The following is a 22,354-nucleotide window of genomic DNA, read 5'->3' on the forward strand; positions in this document are numbered from 1 at the left end:
CGGCTATTAAAGGAAACACGAATCAGTGTAAAATACACGTGGCTCCGTATATATGGTGCCGCTACATAACGCTTAATAACAGTTTCCAGCTCCGCAAGATGCAGGCGCATCGGATAATTGGTGCCACAGTCCAGGAGTTGAGATTACACGGCAGGCTTAACTCCAGCCGAGATACCCGAAAATCGCCAAACAAGTGTCAAGTATTATAACCGCCCTTGTGTCACGTCGAGATAAATTTGTTGGTATACCAAATCTGCGGATTGCACAAGTATACATAAAGATTTCGAGATATTGGGCAATTTCGATCTCGCGAGAATCTCGGTGCAAAGCCAACAATAATGGACTTTTAAATTGTAGACAGTAAAAGGATTATGCTTATCTCCACGAATAACACAAGGCTCTTCTCGTTTCTCTCTAGAATTTCTCCTTACGTTTTAGACTATAAATAAGTATAATGAGAATAAATAACTGTTGTCGAATAACTAATCTTTGTCAATCCACGAAAATATATATGACAGTTATAAGCACTTAAAGAAAAATCTCTCATAAATCGATCGACTAACGAAACCTGTCGTGATCAAAACCCCGTAATTGCGACGCGGATGATATACGATACTTTTGTTAACGAGATATATTTCCGTTTTATCTCCACGAACGAAACAGAGCAGAACTTCAGCAGCGACGAGAAAATTCGTCGACGTCGCGTCGCCGTTGTCCAGTGAAAAGTTACGAAAAAGTTCGCTCGGCCGACGACGACGTCACTTGACAAACTTTCATATGACGGAACTCTGGTATAAACGTGACGAGAAATCTCGCGTTTTTGTCACCGGTATGAACACATTACACTTAACCGATACCATCAGGCGCGAAAAATACTGACGGCCATTTGACTTTACTGACTTCACGGTAACTCGCGCGACTTGTGAACGCGGAATATCTTGATTAGATATCGCTGTTTTCAACACATTGATAAAGAGTTGTCAACGTTATCGTTAAAAATTAAAACTTGATCTTGCTTTTCTGTTCTATTGCACCCGCGTTTGATATTCCTAGAGAGAAAAATTGATCTTAATGGAATCCACTTTTCGTTTTTATCCTTATTATTCATTCCCCCTCCCGCCCTGCTACAACACTTTATATTGAGACAACTTTATATTAACACTTTATATTAATCAACGAGTCGATCAAAATAATTCCTATTTAGCCACTTTATATAATTCTCGAGCTCATGTTAGAAAGGTCGCATATATTATAGCGACGGGGAGCACCTTTGTGATATTAATGGCACAATCCTTATGTCATAATCTCATGTCCGGTATGTTCCAGGTTGATGACGTCGATAATTGTGTAATATGTCGGAAGGATAGCGGTGACTAAGAACAATCATAAAGGAAGCGCACTACGTGACCGATATAGTGTTCCTTCGACCCATTAACGATGATAACGGTTTTGCTATACGATATATAATGCGTGACCTACAACGTTATACACATGTACACACGCATACAGCTGTCAAGTAGATATCTCTTGCTATCTAACAACGGAATATACCTGCACAACATATAATGATGTACAAATAACCTGACCTGACAAAGCACACGTTGTGACACTTGTCAAATAAATATATATATATATATATCATTATGTATACATGCATTAGACTATCAACGCTCGTTGAAACAATATCCGTGAAATTGCAGGAGCATTGAGGCGATAATCGCACTCGCTTGCTGAGAAAACGTACGTAACTAATCTCCAAATTTCCGACATTGGAGTTTTATGATTAAACTGATTACATTTATTAAAATCCAACCTTTTTTCTTCTCTTTTCTAAGCACCTTCCTGCACTTTTTATTACTCTGTTGATATCTGAGGTAATTATCCCTTGTGAGCTCGTGTTTCCAAGCTTGAAAGCTCTGTTTCCTCTTATCGACGGCTTCCTGACACGTTTTGTTCCACCAGGGTTTCGGTTGATGTTTCGGTCTACGTGCGCGAAACCGATTTGCTAAAAATCGTGTTTAAAAAGAAAAAACAAAACATCATGTTTTTTTTGTTAAAAACGTGTTTTTTAAGTTTTGAACATGTTTTAAACAAGTACGAAAAAAAACATGTATTAAACATGTTTTTAAACACTTAATTTTTATTAATATTTAACGTTTCGAAGAATTTGTAGCATCAAATAAGCTCTAATTTATAAGTGTAATCTATTAAACGCTACAAATGCTTTGAAGCACCAGATAGACAAATGATATTGATCTATTTGATACTTCGAAGTACTTATTTTTGAGCGGGGAGTATAGGCTTCTGGAGGTCGATTATGTATCTTGAAAAAAATGAAAATTACAAAAGTAAACTTATTTACTAGATTTCGACTAATGAAATCGTAAATACTCTAGTGAATTTCCTCACTTTTGCAATTTTCATCTCGTTTCAAGATATATAATTGGCCCCCTGCATAATACATAATACATAATACATAATATATAATGCATGACAAATAAGGAAATGAACCAATCAGAATACTTAATTTCCATCCTGAGAATAGAATTCTGTTTGGTTCATGTCCTTATATGCGTTATGCATTTTGTGTCAAGCGAATTCCACTGAATATTGTTCTTATTGCTTCTGTCTTAAACAAATGTTTAAAACATGTTCTTTAAAAAAGTGTTTAATACAAATTTTGGAAGTAAATTTTGAATGTAAAAAAAAAACGTATGTTTAAATATATCTAAAGTTTAAAGCTTTCATTTTAAACAAAACGTTTAAAACATAACCCTGGCGCGAAATATTTCTTTCGTAGATAGCAAAGTAGAAGCCCGTTCGAAGTCAAGCCAGATGCCTGCATTCGCGATGACGATACCAATAATAAGAGATGAAGAGTTGTGCGTGTGAATCTTTGTTCTCACATTGAAACAATTTCATAGATAAATCAGCAAGATCGTATCCGCGTTAAAAATAGACTTCATGTATGGACATATCCGTTTCTCCAACTTTATCGCCGCACGTTCGCATTCTTCGTCGATTTATCGTCGGTCAAATCTCCGTCATAAGTCAGACGGAAAATTATCTGCGGTGTCACTGTGAAAAATGAGTAAAGCGCGAGAGTAATACAAGAATACGTATATTCACCGTACTCCGACGACGGTATCGCAAACGGGAACAAGTATTCCATTTAGCGCCATTCAGCGAAATGACAATTTGCAATCGTAATATTGCGTTCGAAAAATTATCGATACTAGACAATTACGAGAACAAGATGAATATTAAGCTAAATACGAGTAAAATCATTGATAAAATCTATTTTTTAATCATAGCTTTATACGTTGCACTGCATTACATCTCTTTGAATAAAGCACGCACAGCTTTTAATCTGTCTATTTTTTTAGCATAAAAGTGTACTACTATGTATCTCATTTAACAAGCTGTAGCAAAAATATGTACTGTCGTATATATTCTCAGAGAAAGTAAAAATTCTGGGACAATATAGAGTTTACGCAAAAAAAACTTGTTAACAAACAATCACGTAAACCCTCTGTAGAAAATATCAATAGCAATTGAACAGTACAACCAAAGAGAACACCGTATTAAAAAGCTATTTCATTGCGCAATATGCGACTCTCAATTTAAAATACGATTGAGAAAGGAATAAAAGACGCGTTTGTAGTACACATTCAAATGCTATAAAATATTTCGCGTTTACTTCCCTAGGACTCTTAAAGTCAGATATGGATTTTTCTTGTGCTTTAACTGATGCGATCACGTTAGAATCTTCGTAGGTAAATAAAAGAGAAATATACAAGACGTGTAATATACAAGAAAACAAAATGTTTTTCTCTATCAATAAAATATTTGTATTTTAATTAGTAGAAGCTTCTCTATGTGTGTAATGTTTTATTATCTGCCAGATTTGTTATGATAACGTGTACAACTTACATTCCGTTGATATTTCAGATCCTAAGCAAAACGAGGAATTTTGGCCTTATATACAAAGAAGTCGAACAGCCTTCGAAACCACGCAGAGAGATGTATCAGAAATACATCTAACAATTGAACGAAAGAGCGTAGGCGAAGAAGATCGATAATGTGTGTGTGTGTGCGCGCGCTCAAAATATTCTTCAAATATTCCCGAATATTCCATATATCAAAATTGTGCATTGAGATGCCAGTACGTCAGGAAAAATCTATACGCGCATATAAAAAGCTTATGAAAAAGTCAAGTAAAATATTTCCTTCTTTCATTTCCGATTGCACGTTAAGTTGCAGTTTTATTTCAGACAAATATATCTAATCCTGTTGACAGAGAGATATCTCAACTACCATCAACTTGACCAAGTTATCCTGAAATTTGGCAAATAAACGAAAAACAACAAATCAACGAAGAGAAAATGGAATGGCAGGTAGAGATGAGCTCATCGAGCTGCGGTTACGTTGTAGTAGCTGATTTTCCGAGGGAAGGAAAAGTCGGTCGGGGAAGCGTATTGATCGACGAAGATGGGGTCCAACCCGTCGACGACGCGAAGGACGGCTACTCGCTGACTGGATCTGGTTTTACACGGGATTCGGGGAGCGTGAACGTTTCGGCGATCGTTTTCCCACCCACTCGCGACAATACTCCCACGCATCATCATCGACGCTAGGATGGAACGACGGGTGAAACAACGGATGATACGTAGGTGGGAGCATTTTTAACGATTCCTTCAACGGCAGTTTGTCCACGAGAAATCCGACGGAGGCCAGCGCCGTCGGATCTAGAAGTCTGGCTCGCCTCGGGCCAAGGACACGCGCAGCGTCCGCTCTCTTTCACCCGTTTGCGCAAACTACCCCCTGCCAGTTTCCCATATACACCCGCCCTCTCCCTCTCCCTCCCTTTCTCTCTCGTTCGCAAAATCTTTCATCTTCACCTCCCTTTAATCGTCGCTGAATTAATCTGCACACTACGACTAGCGCTCTCTCGATCAGAGTATACACGCGATGCGAACTTTCCCTTTGACAATTATGCGTAACCGACAAGCGATGAAATTAGCGAGAGAATCGGCTGTTAAATCTTCCAATAGTAGAGTTTTAAAAACCGTGGCAAAGGTTTTTCAGTCAAACGAGAGCAATTAAAGTCGCATTTACGTGGGTTGATAATGTAGATCATAAAAGGAGAATACTAATATCTGAACATTTCTCGCTTTTAATAGCATTTAATCTTACTTAAGTATACGTATAGAATGTATAGATAGTTCGATAGCTCATTTAATACCGGAGTAGATATATATACATACGCGCGTGTATACCCCAGGCCAAGGACGAGTCCAGCGAGAGCCCGTTTCTTTCATCTCTTTTCACCCTCTATTTTGTTAATCTTCGCTCGATTCATGCTCGAATAGTGGATGAAGAAACATTTCGTAAAGTCGCGAGATTGAAAGAAAAAAGCCAGCAAGATCGAGGATAGCGTTTATAGATCCGTTTATTATGCGTTATGAGAATCGAATTTTCTCGATTTGTATCTCCTACGCCTCTTAGGCAAAATCGACGATGCGGAAATTGCACTTTTGTACTGTGATTGTTCATTCACAGCGAAGAATTTTCGCGATGGACCAACAATCGTCTATATAACAAACTCCCTTGTGAGTCCCAATGAAACGCTCGCGCATTAAATTAAATTAAAAAATCTGTACCGCGGGCATGAAAGTTAAATGTTAAAATGTAACGTAAAATAATATCTGAGAGAAAATAATAAAATAACCTTAATTTAAATATTTAAAAATTTGTTAAAATACCTTTTCGAATTTTATCAACTGTGTCCTTTGAATCTAAAGTAAATGTAACAGCTGTTACGCGCACAATAATTTACATATACACGCGCAAAATATCGTATATTTCACAATAAATTACATCATGGTTATTGTTTATTTTGCTAGCTAGAGAATTCGAATCCTGCACAGAAGTGCAGATTTCGTGGCCCGATGCTTCGATTCGATCAATAGAAACCGCACGATGTGTCATGTGTCCCGTTTGCGCAAAACAACGCACCTCTAATTTCACACGACGGAATCTATTCATTTCGATTAAAATGAAAGCAAAGATATATACTATCTAATTATACTTGCGTATTGTACATTGTTAAACATACAATTCGTGAGTGTTCCAAATATCATCTGCGCATTATGTAGAACGTATATGTACATATCCTGGAACATGATGGTATTCATATAGACCTTCTCGCGGCTTCAAAGTTCATCAAATATTTCGTCTCGGCTGACCTCCGTGCACATTTTCATAGTGCTCAAATAAACCAGTCTATCCTACTGTAATGTGCGATATTTCCGATTCCCTATGCATTTTTGCTCGGCAAAAGAATAGAGAAAAGAAGGTATATTTGAGAGAAAATTTCTCTTGAACGATGGCACTTAACGATTCGCCTTTGCAACTTGCTCTTTGTTCGTAAGACTGGTCGGCAAAGCTCTGATGGAAGCGCGATTTCCGATAATACTATTGTAAACGCTTCACCGCGCTGTACGCAAAGCGGGAACGCGCCGAGTTGAACCGAGCAAAGTGACCTCATTGAGTTTTACCCGAAGAGAAACGCGCAATAACGAAAAACATTATCACAGGCAACGAATTGAAAAAGATACTCGAGCGCGCGGAAAATATAAAAATTATATAATAACAGAGCCCACGATAGAAGACTTCGCTACAGTCAACATTTGAGAAGTACAGAGATAACTCCACTCAAAATAATATTCCCTGCTACTTCTGTATCTGCGTTGTAGTTGAAATTAACAAAAAACATCTGTGCATGCGCGATTTTATTTTCAAAAACGAGAATGGATATAATTCTTTTATTTGGCGAGAAATACAAGAGAGAGAAGAAAAAAGACATTTTTTAAAAGAACTGTCTTTTTTTTGCACAAATAGCAAAATAATTTCAATAATTCTAAATCAAATATTATTGCAAAATAACCTTAAGATCTCTTCAAAGAAGAAAAGAAATTATCTAATATAAGAATTTAATTAAAGGTATAGGTATATCATAAATAGAGAGCAAACTCCAGGTTTCAAAAACATTTCTTACGCATTCAAATATTAATGCGGCCCTTTAATTATTTGCAAGCAAGGACTTGATATACATTACTATGGTAGTCCCGTGCCAGAAGGCGAAAACACTTTCCTCAAAGAAAAATCGCGCAAAAGGTAGCTATAATTTCGAGGCAATATCATATCTCTGTCGGATCCATGTGCAAAAAGGTTCACGAGATAAAGGGTGTATGAATAATACAAAGGCAATTCCCAGGAGAGGAGATACACCAGAGTATCACGTGCGTGCAAGCGCAAATAACCGCTGAGGGCAGAAATCGAATTTTCTGTGGGCACATAGGACGATTTAGCAGCGTGCGTAATCAAAGGACTGACGACCGAGTCAAATTAACCATCAGCGATTGTGCAGTCTAGTGCGAACGTGAACTAATGTAAAGGATTTTTAATTTACTAATTTGTTTCGTACAAGTTTTTGTTTGCACACGTAGATCGCGTATAAACGCGAATAGCGTAGAAATATTAATGTAATTTATAATAAGAGTAATCCTTCGTAGATATTACCCCAGAATCGTATTAAAATTATTATAATCTCGCAACCCACGTTTCATCTTCCTTAATTAAAATAACTAATGTTTCAGTAACTAAATTTCGGTATGCTTCAGTATGAAGATTAAAACTTGTCCTAGATACCTCACGTCAGAGAGATTTAGAGAGTGAAGTAGTTAAATAAAGGTAAATACAAAATAAATCTGTCGTCTAAATAATCATTCTCAGTCACGAATTTATATACGGACTGACGCAAATACTCAAAAAATTTTCTTCAAGAGTCACTGCTTTCACATTTTTAGTTTCGCTCTGAGAAATTCCCAGAAATGCACCGTGTCGAAAACTCTGCTTATGTAAAAGTACTTCTCTGATGCGGACAAATAAGAGTATATCTCACAAGCAAGGCAAAGAGCTACGTGCATCGCGGCGACGTGTTCAAAATATTTTGCTCGTTTCCGCGCAAATTTATCGCGCGGTTTTTTTTCTCTTGCCACCGTAACGTACGTTAATTCATTTTCTCTCACGCCATTGAGCTTCGTTATCCTACAAAAAATTCCACTCTTATGGAATGAAATACAATCGTTACGCGAAGTGTCTCAACTCGTAGCGTGCAAGGAAAGCGGCGAAAAAGTAATAAGATGCGTAAAACGAGTCAAGTAATTCTCCGTAAAACGCTGACGTAATTATTTGTTTTCATTGAAGAAAGAAATAATTCGTACCGTTATACGTACGCACGAGCGAGAAAGCGAATTTTCGAGGTGCAACGCACCAATTCTCTTTGTGTGAACCATAGAGCATACTTAACAAAGCACGACCTACTTCAAAAGAAATCATTATTTGTCGACTCGCATATTCGGGGGTTTCGAGTAACAATAAAATTCTCAAGTCATGCTGGCACATCAAAGAAGCATATCGCCCCATGAATTGGAATGTTTCAATGAGTTAATATCAAGCTTCGAACGACATTAAAAACATTAAGATAAAAATTTTTAAAAATTTTTAAGCGAATTCTCGAGAAATAAAATTATATATTAGAAGAATTATCAGAGAGATTAAATATCGGGAAATTATAAATATCGATTGATAATAAATTATTAATTATTAATCAATAATATCTAGCTGTAATCGTATTACTCTAACTACGAATTCATCTCCTGCTGGCAAAGCATAAAATGCCGTTAGCTATTTTACTAAAGACGCGTATGCCTCGCAGTCGTCCTAGGAAATCAAATCTTTACTGAACGCAGTAGAAACGAACGACTGAATGTGAGTAGACATCGAAATGCACGAGAGGCACACATTCTATCTACGTCGCAATCAATATCGCGCGTTCTTTTAACATTTTTAAATTGATTGAAACCAATGGTAAATGCCAAGCTATGCATTTTATATGTATATATCACATATTATACATATAATATTATATATTAACTTTTTACTTTGTACATATAAAAAGAAACTAATCTGTGATGGATATCAGTGTTAATATAAGCCACTTCTATACAAGCTCTTCAGCATCTCCCCCTTGTATCTACGAGGGACGAGGATTTAATTAAAACTTTCTACCGTAATTTTCGAAGCGAGCGTGGAGTTAAAGAACCGATTAATTTTTCTCTGACACAGCATGCGTACGCATAAACGTCCAAAAACTGCGACCAAAATTGGATATCTTTATGGTGGATGTATATATACATATTTTTAATATTAAAGCACTTGTTCCAAAATGAACATATATATATGGTGTTCACGAAAGGCGAAGAGTAAGCTCGACGTTCGAGATAATATGGGCAAAGTTATTCGTCCAAACGTGCTTTCAATTTTGCCTATCTGAAAACAATTTAAGCGAAACGCTGTTTTATGCGCGACTATAGCGATAAGGTCGACGCTGACGTCGACGCGCGTTCAAAATGATATATACCCGAGATTCGCCGAGGTAGTCTCTTAAAAAATACCACGTAAGACGCTTTAATTCCACCAAATAACGATGTAAACGGCCAAGTGATTCCTGGACGATGTCGGCCATCGATCTTTACGTCATACGATATATTCACATTAATGGCACAGAACTTACCGGCGCCGAAAGCCTGTTGTCCATTCTTGTCGTCAGTCGGAGTGCCCTCTAAACTCGCGGGACCGCTGTCCGCCCCACCGGTCGCACTGCAAAAATATTTTCCCCGTGCATTCTACCGTTTATCCGATAAGATCGAACGGGAGCGTTATGCTCGCGAACGGTAATAACGTTCGATCGTTGCATGTGAAATATTAAATTTCAAAAGTTTCAGTTTTATCGGCTTTTACAAAGTGAATGTCCGAGATAATTAGGTGTTAAGGTAAATGTTACCAATGCCTGGACAGTCAGTGAACTCGTACCTATGTCTGGACTTTTCATTTTAGTCTTTAAATAAGTATATATAACGCGAATTAAAATCAAAGATAAAAATATTTTTCTTGTATTTTAAAACTTTAGTTATAGTATCCAAACGTTGATTTGCGTTTATACTTATTTAAAGACTAAAATGACAAAAATGTCCAGATATATTAGGTACGTGTCCTCTGACTGTCCAGGTATTGGTACATTTACCTTACGTATCGTATTAAAGAGACATGACTCTCCTACAAAAGTAAGTTTTTTCTTTTTGAGTTTATGATCTGTCAAGCTAAACATTTAAAACACAATTTAACATAATTTAATAATACTCGGAATAATACAGATATAAAGCTAAAAACTTACAATTAATTTTTAATCTTTTCCATCTTTTTTAAATTTCCTACACTTAATCGAAAAGAGAGCAATTTCTCACACTGAGAGACATAAAAGAGAAACATTGATTGAATTCTTTTCAATTACGTATATATTTTATTTCTTCGGAAATAAAATATGTCGCGATATATCGTTGTGCTGGATCTAAAAACGACATTTCATACGCAACGACCTATAATAAAGTGTAAATAAAAAATAAATACATTAACGCCAACCTGCTTGCATCGTCATCCTTGATCTGCTCGCCGACAGGAGATTCGGTTTCTTGAGGCTGGCTCTCTTCTGTCTCGGTTGGCGGCGGGGCCTCACCTTCGGCAGCCCCGGCGCCACGGCTTAACCCGGGTATACTGCCACTCAACCAGCCCGACATTTGATTCTTTACCCCGGCGAACATCTCCAATTTATTGCCTTTCGGACTGCAAGAGAAAGAACCATGTACATCTTGAATCTGATTATTGCAGAGGAATATGAATTTAAATGAAAATCCTGAATAAAAAAAGTTAATCTACGACTTCACTGAAATATGGATTCTGCACAATACATTCAAATAGAAAAATGAAACCTTAAAGATTGCTGATTAAGAATAATGGAATATGAGATAAATGTCCGTATTGGTCGCGAATGCCAAAGTGATTAATTAAGCAACGCTAACAGCGTGGTCCTTTGCAGCAACGAGAAACATGATCAACGCAACTCAATTGCAATGCAATTTTCTATTTGATGTTATAAAACACACTTAATAGACACAACGAGTAACGAGTATAAACGCCGCGTTGCACGATAAACCGCAACGCACAACCGATCAATTATAATTAGATTAGTGCGGAGAAATCGGATTACACGAAAAAGCGTGGGCTTGGGCCCACGCTTACAAACACGACCTTTTTAATCACTTCCTCAAATTCGTAGCGTAAAAGTTCGCCTCGTTTAAAAACTTCTTTATACTCGGCCAAAATTTTATGTCCCGCCTGAGAGCAGGAGACGTAAGTTGTAATTTATATGACGTGCCGCGCAGTGGGAAAGCGATTAATTATCAATCAAAGAATTTGCATAGACAAAATTCCCATTGGCACTAATTGCGTTCAAGTTATGAATTTTGACTAATAGATAAGACGAGAATTTCGAAATGCGTTAGATACGAGTTCGCAAGAGTTGTACAACCCAATTTGCATACACAATAAGACAATATTTCATATCAGTATATTCTCAGAAGATATATATGCATTTCGGGAAATTTGGAAATTATTTATATCGAAATCCGGTTAACTACAGTATTTTCTTTAAATGCAAAATTCAATTTCTCTAATCGTTATATAAATTAATTAAAATATTTCATATTATTCTGACGTCTGTGTTAATAGAAAATACGAAATTATCTGGTAAAACATTCATTTTTCAATGAGCTTTTTACACACAAATTAATTAAATAAATAAATTAACACAGTTTTTAAAAGAAAAAACTTAATTACATTTCAAAAAAGTAATTTCATATTGCAAATGGCATACTTTTTCTTAAATGCAATTACGTGCTTTCTTTAGTTAGCAATCAGCTTATTTCATTATTTTATGCATAAAAGTGATAAAATAAAATAATTGAAAAAAAAAGAGGGATTCATAGGATATTTTATATTTTATTTCAAAATAAATCTCAATGAAGCACATATATCTCTCTCTTTCTATTAATTTCTCGATAATTGTTCAATACTTCGTATGCAAGTACAAAATAACTAGAAGAATTGAATCACGCACAGCAAATATTACGTTTCCACTTAAAAATATCTCGACGTTCTTGTAAAATATATACGTGTAATGTATACACATAAATATGTCGTAGAAAATATTTCATCCCAATTAATTATTTTTATTGGGAGGGAACGCGAATTTGTCGCGCGTGAACGAGCAGCGTTATTGCAAATGAAGCGCGCTCGTACTACGATTTCCATTTTTCGCAAATTCCGTATGACTGTACATCCGTCTGGTCGATCGAACGTGGAGCACCACAGTGGAGGATTGATTTCGGGCGAGAGTGGACGGGTCTCGTTGTGCGCGCTGACATTTGACGCGCGCCCTGTCATTGCGGACGTATGATTTCGCAGGAAGTGCACAGTCGGAGAGTGCATAGTCCATACGCGTTATCATCGCGGAAGTGACTTATTTTATTTTAAGAATATTTCATTAGTACATATTATGAAGACACGTGTAATGGCATATTGCACGAACGCGCAGATTAATTTGATAGTGCACTTTGCAAAAATCCGTATTAAAATAGAAGCGGAGGAGAAAGAATTTTTTACAGGGTTTAATCGAGATTATATTTTTTCATATGACAGTGTAAATAACGCACGCGCGCGTGCATATATACGTGTGGATATATATGTATGTATATATATAATACAATCAATTTTTTAATAAAAACAAAAATGTATGCTTTCGGTTATTTAGGGTCTAGATGAAACGCCTGCAAACATGACACGTGTTATGAGTCACACCCTCACACCTGACCGTGAATTTAAGCTATACTACTTTAAAACTTAAATAATAAACTTAAGAATTTTAGAAGAAGAGCCACATATGCGTAAATGTGATAAAAATATGTACGTTGCAATTAATCACGTTTCGAAATTAAACGTATCCATAACAAAAACCTATCAATACGCGTTAGCTTGTTAAGGCCTAGTTTCACAAGTGTCGGTTAACTTTTAATCTTACAATTAGATTAACTCACTCTTCGTCTCTTTCTAATATCCATTTCTATCAACGCAGGTTAATTTTGATCTTGGTTTAACTTACCTGTCATCTTTTCCTAGTTCTGAAAGTTAGAAAAAGATAGAAAGTAAATTAAACCGAGATTAGAAGTTAATCTACATTGGTTAGAAATGGGCATAAGGGGGACATTAGAAAGAGACAAAGAGTGAGTTAATCTATAAGGTTAAAAGTTAACCGACACTTGTGAAACTGAGCCTAAGAGCGCCTGCACAAACACATACGCACATCGCACGTTAACTGTGTAAAACTCATTAGATAGCACGCGTCGTCGAATATTCCATCGATATTACAAATTATAATTACTGCATACGCACTCATAGAGATGTCTGCCATTGCAATATGTCAAAACTACAGATAACAGATAATTATTATCGGTCACGTGTATCATACCGAAGACTGTGGAGACACAGAACTGCTTTGTTATAATTGTTATCAAACAGATGAATAAACATCAAACGACTCATTTAACGAGATATAATTCGTCTGATGGTCAAAGTCGAAGATACAAACGGACGTTGTGGAAAACTTACCGGAAGCATTGATTTTCCAATTTGTTCATTCTATTTGTCGAATTGCGTTTTCTTTGTCGATGACAGATAAATATTCGTAATCGATCGTCCGCGAAATCTTATTGCGACTGTACACACACACAGACAGAGACGGATAGAGTCATTTAGTCCCGAGTTTATTTCGTTCTAGGACCGTATTTCAGAAACGAAATTATATATTAAAAATAATATAATAGAAAGAATTAATGTAAAAATGTGAGAGAGAAAGTTAAAGACGTGCAAAATCATGATATCGCTGAGTCAATTAAAAAGTATTTAAAAAAATATTAAGTATAATAAAATGCGCTTTACATATAGCGTGCTTTATATATTTGTTATTTTATTAATAAATATATAATAAAATTAGAACAATTTAAAATTATTTATAAAATATTACTCTCACACGTGTGTTATATATATTTGCGATAGATATGCGTGAAAAATATGACGCTAAGCGAATTCTGAAAATCTAAACCCGATTTCAGCACGGTGGTAAATTCCACAAAAATAGGATCGGCCCAGATAAAAAGAAAAAAAAATGAAAATAGAAATATGTACATCGTTCTGATGTTAGGCTCGTTTTCTTTCGAGCTTTCGTATTATCCGTGCTTAAAACACAATAGGAGCTTTCCGGCAAGCGACACAGGTCGACGCAAGCATCGTTCTATCTTTCTTTTTTGGTAACGAGCAACAAAGATAAAACGATACTTGTGTCGAGTTGTGTCGCTTGCTGGAAAGCTCCCAATGCTCCCAATAAGTAAAGTATCGTATGCATTCAAACTGCTGCGATGGCTCGAAAAAGAAAAGCGAGAAAAAACTCGAAAAAGGGGCGAAAAATGCAGTCGAGAAGATGAGCGAGCCGAGGAAACGGACGTGCGTCGTCGGCTTAAATCTCGGCGATGGTGCAAATTCGGCGTCGCGATATCCGCGCGGGATATCGCCGCGTCTCGCTAGTTTACGTAAGTCGGGCGTTATTGATCTAATCGCGAAAACGCGTTCTCCGAGGCGAGGAGGTTATGCCGTTAGTTTCCTTTCTTCGAAGGAGAAAAATTACAGAAATGAGCTTTAATTCCGGAAACAAGTTTCGCGGTACGGGTCGAGCGATCGCGACTTAGCTCGTTAATTTCACCGAGGGCTGCGTGCGCGTGAAAACGAGCCCGCTGCCCGGCACTTACACATCAACGACTTCCGGAATCCAGAATCGGCTCCTCCTCGTCGCGCAGCATCCGGACGTCGAGTTCATCGGAATCGTGCGGCGTTCGAATTTTTTCGTCCTCGTCGAAGAACCGCGAGGGGGAATCCGCGACCACGCAGAGCGAAGTGAGGCGAAATCGCGAGGAGGATCGATTCGCGTAATTGATACAGTTCGCACTTCGCGACGCAGTTCGCGATTCAAACGACGCGTAATGACGCGGGCGGGGGCGAGAAATCGAATCCGCGAGAAACACCCGCGGCGACTCGCAGCTAGTTTCAGGTTTCAGGTTATGGAACGCGGAACGGAACGTACCTGGTGTTGTTCTTTTTCTCGAGATCCGCACCGGTCTCGACGTCCGGGGACAGCGGTTTGGGCTCCTCGGGTGTCGCCTCGCTGTCGTTTTCGGGCTTCTTGCCCATCCAATTGGACACCTGATTCGTCAGGCCGGAAAACATCTTGCTACGTGCGTCGGCGAGCTCGGCTGGAATCTGCTTCTCTCTCGCTCTCGCTCTCTTTTTCACTTCCTTCCTCGATCGAACGACGACGTTACTTACTCTCGCTTTACGTACTCACCGGAATCGAGTCGAAATTGTCGGAAACGTCACCGAACTACCGAAGCCCTCGCGGGACCGAAGTGACAACGGATGCGAGAATACTTCGTCCGTTCTCGCGACAGCGCAGCCACGAACTGCGTAAGCGGCACGGCACCGGGCACGTTGACGCGCGCAACTCGCGCCGCGCACCCGTCGCGACCCCAACGCCCGCCGGCCTTGCGCGACGAGCGCGCGAACCATCGCCGACCATCGATTGCACGCGACGCGACGCCGACGCCTGATTGTCGGGTCGCGCACACAAAAATCGCGTTACGCTCTGGTCGATGACAAATATGACAATGCGCCAGACGATTCTTCAGATAATGATTACGAACAGATGCTGGTTCCTGGTTCTCCAAATGATCGATTTCAAGCTAGGTGGCTTGGAAGGCGGCGGAATTGAGAGTTCGTCGCGCACCGATGAGGAACATTAGGATTCTGATTGATTGCCGATGGGCGAGGGCGGAGAATATCTATCGCGTTTTCTTGTAATTGTGTATTTTTCTTATAAATAATATCGAGAATATGTAGCGACTAGAATATATCGGAATTTATCTCGTTCTTGATGAATAATATATCTGCTCGGCCGAGCAGATTGATAGAGATCTCTCTCTCTCTCGGTCGCGTTTCTTGTATTCGTCATGTACTTTCTTTATAAATAATAATCTCGAGAATACGTAGCGTCTGTAATATATCAGAATGTATTTGTAATTTACGACGAACTTCGGAAGCGTAATCTTGGCTCGGCTTAATATTCTAAGAAAATTTAAATTGAATTTATAATAGAGTAGTTAAAATTGAAAATGTAATCCCCTTTGGGAAATTGAACTACATAAGATATAAATAAATAACGATGGTTTTTTTTGCATATGATTTCGCAACATCTGTGAACATCTTTCCAATTATAAGAATGCATGCAAAATAAGATTTGAGCGGCAAGCAAAAATTATCAGCAAAAGTGTAAACATTTCCTCTGTAATACATTTAGCGAAATAAATAATAGGTCTGCATTGTTAATGGCTCGAGATAGCTTTTTACGGTAAAAAAAATTTTACGGAAAAAATTAAATTAATAGATAGATTAATAGCAAAATTGAATTTAATAACTATCGACAATACGCATGAATTTGTGAGCCTATAATATAGCCTAATACATGGCGCGTGCTCGGCGAATCTGAATTCCTATCGTAATATCTCTTCTTAATCTCGTGACACGCTTACCGAACAGTAACACATCGGCATCATCGCGGAAGCGTGATAAAACCCATTAATCAAACGAGATATATCTTCGATCATCCGCTCGACGATGTAAAATATCGGTGTGCTTATAGCGTTCAACGAGGATACGAGAGACATTAATGCGCATTATTCCCGTTATTAAAGTGCGATATCGAATCCCACATCTTAAAAGCCTGCGCGTGTAAACGCCGTTTTACTGCCCGATATAACTTACCATTATCTGTAGCACAGTTGAATACCAACTTTTACCTTCCGACAACTACCTACGTCGCGCTAAATCTCGATGCCTCGGGTGCGGTCGATCGCTTGGGACTTCACAACGCAGTAATGTTAAAAATATTTGTAATTTTATTTCAACTTTGACCGGAGCGAGGCAGTTACAACAATATTAATTAAAATGTTACGATATTGACACGTGACATTTTATATATTTGTCCGCTCGCCTTCGAAGGGCCGCGTAACGTCGATATATCATGCAGAAACGCACCGTGAGCATCGTTACGTCTCGAGGTAGAGCGCACGTGGCGCGTAATGGCCAATACATATAGGTACAATGTACAATCGTGTTTTCGATGGATTGATAACGCGCGATACGGTATTACGAATCATCCGCGGCATCCGTTACACCTGATCGCTCTCTCGGCCAAGACTCCACTCGTCCTGTGCCCTATGTAGTTGAACTTTTTATCTAGTGTATAATATTCATTTATCGCACAGCGATAATCCGAACAGTGAATAATGTTACATCGTGCGTTATACATATCACAGCTTGGCACCAAGAAAGTCAATAAATTTTACATAAAACTCGCTACGTTCCTTTCGATCGGTCCCGATCGGGGACAGATCGAACGTATTGTACAATATCTTCATGATTTTTAAAAGTTTGAGCCAGTTATAGTACGACTTAATATATCTCTGATTTGTCTTTCACGTTTTGTTATTTAATATTGGTCGGATACGCTAAACATCACGTCATCTAGACTAGACTACTCGTCCCGACGTGCTGAATGGTAACGTAAACATTTCAAACGCGAAGTAGCGAAGAATTAAATATTCTTTTTTTTCCATTTCCCTAGGAATGTATATCTATTTTCTATATCTAAGTTGTAGTTATCGTCAGTGAGCTGCGTTTGATGGGATCGCCTTCGTTGCCTCCAAAGCTGCTTGCTGGCGCTGATACCTGAGACAAATATTAATTCGGTAAAGTTAAAGTCCTCGGAGAGCGGCTAGAGGCAAAGTCGCGCGATACCAAACGATATGAATTATGCGGGTAGCCGTGAGCAAAACAGGAAAATACTGACAGAATCGCTTAACCAATTCCTGCGACAGCGTTAAAAGAATTTCTCCAGAAATAAAATTTTCATCTCATGAAAATAATCAAAGACTCGTTTCTATGTCAGATAAACATAAAACACAACGATAGCAATGATAATAGCAATGATATTTGTAAGGTGTAGAAACGAAAATATCAAAGGGTGAATCTTATATAGAATTTTACTTGCGTCGAGGTATAATTACCTCAGGGATCTCGTTATTTGGTATATAGCCGTGAACGCAACGAAAAGGTTCACGCTAAAAAGATTCCAGTTTTTCGGCGTGATGGCTAAGGAGTATCTGGTCCAGATCAACCCAGTGATGCCCAAGGCACAAGACTGGCTGACGGAGATTTTGTTCACTGGCCTCGTCAAGTCACCGAGGCCGGCGATTACGAGGCCCTACAAATTGTAGAAGGAGTGATTTACATGATATCTTTTGTTATCAGTCTTATCTTTTTTTTGCATGCGCGAAAAAATCGACGAATCAGTATGACACAGCCCATTCGCTTCAGGTTTGACTGTATTTTTTTGTGTGTTTTTTTTTAGACATGTATATATATATATATATATGTAGACAAATATATAAATAAATATATCCGCTATAAAACAGATTTAAATAGAGCAATGACAATCGAATAAATCGTTCCGTGTTTTGTAATATACATTGCGAGATTTATATTTATATCATTTCTTTATTTATGTTATTTTTGCGTTCTTTACAGTACGATACATGAAATGTCATACGTTAAAATGAATATTTCATAGAACCGCGTTTCAAGCGTGAAAATATTTTTGTTGGAAAAGACAAAATGCACATATTTATTTGTATCTGAAAATTGCCGCATACCCATTGAACTGCAGTGTTATTTATTAGAACACGAATGAACGCAGCATTCGGAGTATTTTTGTATAACGTATATCTGTTTGCCAACGTATACGTTAGCAGAACTGCCTTGAAACAAAATTGTGTACCTGCATGCAAGCTATTATTCAATCACGCGAGAGAATCACGTGACGTTTTACGACGCTATTAAAATGATGAAAAGAATAAAATGAAAACTAGGCGAATAAGAGCGAATTTTAAAGCTAAAAGAAAAGTTTCGAATTAAAGATTTATTACGGAAAATTTACGTTCTGCGTTTACGTAACGTCGCTCGAGTGCTCTGGATCTTTTCCGTTCGTTCGCTACTCGATTAACTTATCAGAATCACGACACGGGTCGGCAATATCGATGTTAGGAGAATGAAAACATTACTAACCCATTTGAAGGCCGGTGCCCAGAAGAAGATGGTCTGTGGACCTAAAAAAAAAAAAATTAACACGCAATGCAATCGATATGAATTACGGAGGAGCACGTTGTAGTGACGCAAGGCTTCGTCAGGCTTCGTGTTCATGCTAAATCACAGTCAGCTTGTTTTTCATTCAACTATCTTTCATACAATTCTTTTAAGACGCTCGACGTTCGCAGCAATTAGCACGAAACGGAAAATATAGAAGACATAGAAGAGATGAATAACGAAATACATCATATCGCTCATTTGTTACAACGACATAACTAAAAAATTATCATTTCTGAACTGTTTGCAAAAAGAAAGGTATAAAAATTCAATACACTGAATGAAGAGCTGATATGTAGCTAGATGTTTTTGTTCCTCTACAATCAATTATTGCACCAAAATCGTGTTTAAAAGTTAAAAGTAATGTTACCAAATAATGATTCAAAACATTCAAACTTATTTTCTGGGGAAAAATTTCGTTCTCCGGAGTTATACGTCGTTGTTGTAGCAAATGAACGATATGTATGTTAAATGCGATACATGATTAAAAAAAAAGGAAAAGGCAAACGCGGAGCAAGAAGAGTCAGCTTCAAAGTACATAGTTCCACCGTAATGTAACGTATAACACGATAATCAATGCCCGGTTATTGATGCGCGTTCCCGTGCATACCCTTGAATCTATTCGCTCCATCTATTCGAGCTTCCGCTCTGATAGTCCGATAGCTATATACCTAAGTAAATTCGTCAGAGCAACTTTGACACAGACGTGACGTCATTGCGGCCTCGTTTCCATCCATTACAATTCCTGTGAAGGCACCGACCTATACCGACCGCCTCCCGTCTGGCTTGGCAGCTACGCGAAATGGCACGAATTGATGGAAAATAGGACAACCCGATAGTACTTAAAATCGCAGAATGAATAAACACCGACACTCTCTTGCGCCTAATAATAATTTCGCTATATATTGCCTTACGCTATATCACGCCGATCATTCAATCTTGAAATGCAGCCTTGCCAAAGCTAGAACTCTCACGTTATTAAATGTGCGATTTAATCAATGATACTATCAGTGCTAGTATTATCAATGTTAGTGAATTTTTTATAAACTCGAGAATCAGCCTGTGAATTCACGCGCACTTCTGAAACGATATAACTTCGATGCTATTTCTTTAATCACTAATATGGACTTTCACTTTTCACTACGATTTATCGGCAATTTTCGTTTATTTTTGTTTCGATTCCAAGGAGCGTGTTTGCGATACACGTAAACTTAAATTAGTCTTAGGATAATAAAATTGCGAAAGTTAACGTCTTTCGTGTAAGGCCAAGGTTGAGAATATCGCCAATGAGCTACGTCTCGCGATTTGTAGGAAATAAGAAATAAAGGGAAATGTAATATGAAAATTGAAGCGAGCAACACGTTCATTAATCCAGAATGTAGATGTGGACTAATTTAAGAATGCGACCTCGAGGAGACCGCATTGCAAAGAGTAGGGTGTTCACGCGCCCGTCGCGTCGGCAAGTCGCCAAATCTTACGAGTAACGATATATCAATATGCGGAAAGTGTTTGCGTCGTTAGCCGATAAACGAAATAAAACTAGACTGGAGACAACGCATTTCCATAGTGATTTATCGTGACTGCAGTAAACGAAACTTGGAAATACCACAATCGATTCAAAACGAAAATCAGAGGAGTGCGGAGCGAACGATTCACCAATCTCGGGGAGGAAGATATTTTTATCTAGAAAACACGTCACGTCCGGTGCATCTCTCGTTTCTTTAGGCTCTCGCAATTCGCAATCAGTCCGTCACGCACGCACACACGCACACACGCACACACGCGCGCGCCGACGCGACGGCGCGGCGACGGCACGTGCCACCTGCTCGGCCCGACGCCGACGGACGCGACGATCGACCGTTTTACCAACCAGCTGGATGTTTCCACAGAGGCTGCAGCTTCTCGGGCACGAACTTGCCGATGGCGTTCATCGAGTTTTTGTAGATCACCGACATGGCTAGCGTCGGGGTCGTCGGACTCTCCGCGGATGACTCGGCGCGTAATCGGAAATCGAGCGTGATCGCGATCGCGAAATGCGGGGCAAAGTAGCGACGGACAGGCGATCACAACAGCATCCGCGCGCCACGACCGAGAAACGCCAAGTGCCCGGATTGGTCGGTCGCGACGCTCGCGTGGTTGCTCCCCTCGACCCACCTCGACTTTCTCGCCTGCTCGTGCTCGCCAACGTGCGAGCTAGCCTTGCGGAGTGCGGAGTAGTGGCTGCCCGTTGAGACCTCGTCGGAGTCGCGAGTCGCGAGATGGACAGGGTATGCCACTGTGTATGTATGTACACTGTACAGTGTATCGTATACACACGTACGCGCCAGACTTAAAATATTTCCTAGCTACCGCGGCCGACACAACGCGATGCTACTACGAAAATGATGGGGGTGGGACACGGGGGTGGCTGCAAAGCTGACCTCACGTGTAGATATAGACGACGGATCGATGGAAAGTTTCCGGGTATTCGCAGTTTTTTTTTGTTAAATTTTGAAATGCAAATGTAGTACGCAGACGCAGTTATGCTTTAAAGAGGAATTATAAGAATATTTTCAATTTAATTTTGGAAACTTTTTAAGAAGACGCATATATAAACAAGCTCGTCAAATTTTAACAAATTTTGAATCGTAAGAATTATAAAATTTTCCAAGTTTTATAATTGTAAATGAATAGAATTTCATAACGCTAAAATCTCACAGATGATAAATATTAAATAAGATCACGCTATTTACACGATAAGAAAAATGTAAACTGAGAAAAGCATGCAGAGAAGACCTCGCAGAATATGAATGACGTTATTTTTTTTCTATAAGTGATCAAACCTGATTGTATATGTATAATCTGACGATAGATATATGTATCAGACTGGTATGGTAGGCGACCTTGCGGAAGTGTTACCGCTGACATTGGCCATTGGCCGAGAGTTCCAAATCGGACGCTCGGATGTTCGCCAAGTCGACTTCTCTCTTACGACATTTAAATTCTCTATTAATAAAACACAGTGTATTTGTTCCGCAGTGCCATTTTTAGA

At 38.6% G+C, this 22,354-nt stretch overlaps 2 protein-coding genes across 5 annotated transcripts in view; both read right to left on the reverse strand.

Moving 5' to 3' along the window:
* The window catches only part of Sap47 (Synapse-associated protein 47kD), a 76,584-nt gene extending 61,039 nt beyond the window's left edge, over positions 1-15,545 (reverse strand). For 3 of the 4 annotated variants that reach the window (XM_077421968.1, XM_077421966.1, XM_077421969.1), the window contains exons 1-3: positions 15,152-15,545; positions 10,534-10,746; positions 9,641-9,726 (exon numbers count right to left, since the gene is read on the reverse strand). In XM_077421968.1, the coding sequence (XP_077278094.1) occupies positions 9,641-9,726; positions 10,534-10,746; positions 15,152-15,294 (442 nt within the window). In that variant the 5' untranslated portion in view covers positions 15,295-15,545. The remainder of the gene's footprint in view (positions 1-9,640; positions 9,727-10,533; positions 10,747-15,151) is intronic. The other variant, XM_077421967.1, reaches the window with a different exon arrangement.
* Positions 15,546-17,000: 1,455 nt separating this feature from the next.
* Positions 17,001-21,471, reverse strand: LOC143906143 (uncharacterized). Its single transcript, XM_077421973.1, has 4 exons — positions 21,194-21,471; positions 19,246-19,286; positions 18,189-18,385; positions 17,001-17,850 (listed from the first exon to the last, which is right to left on the reverse strand). Exons 1-4 carry the CDS (start codon positions 21,276-21,278, stop codon positions 17,787-17,789), a joined length of 387 nt encoding a protein of 128 aa, XP_077278099.1. The 5' UTR covers positions 21,279-21,471; the 3' UTR covers positions 17,001-17,786.
* Positions 21,472-22,354: the final 883 nt, after the last annotated feature.

Source organism: Temnothorax americanus, unplaced genomic scaffold, assembly GCF_048541705.1.
Source record: "Temnothorax americanus isolate GAGA-0224 unplaced genomic scaffold, ASM4854170v1 Scaffold7, whole genome shotgun sequence".
Classification (NCBI taxonomy): Eukaryota; Metazoa; Arthropoda; class Insecta; order Hymenoptera; family Formicidae; genus Temnothorax; species Temnothorax americanus.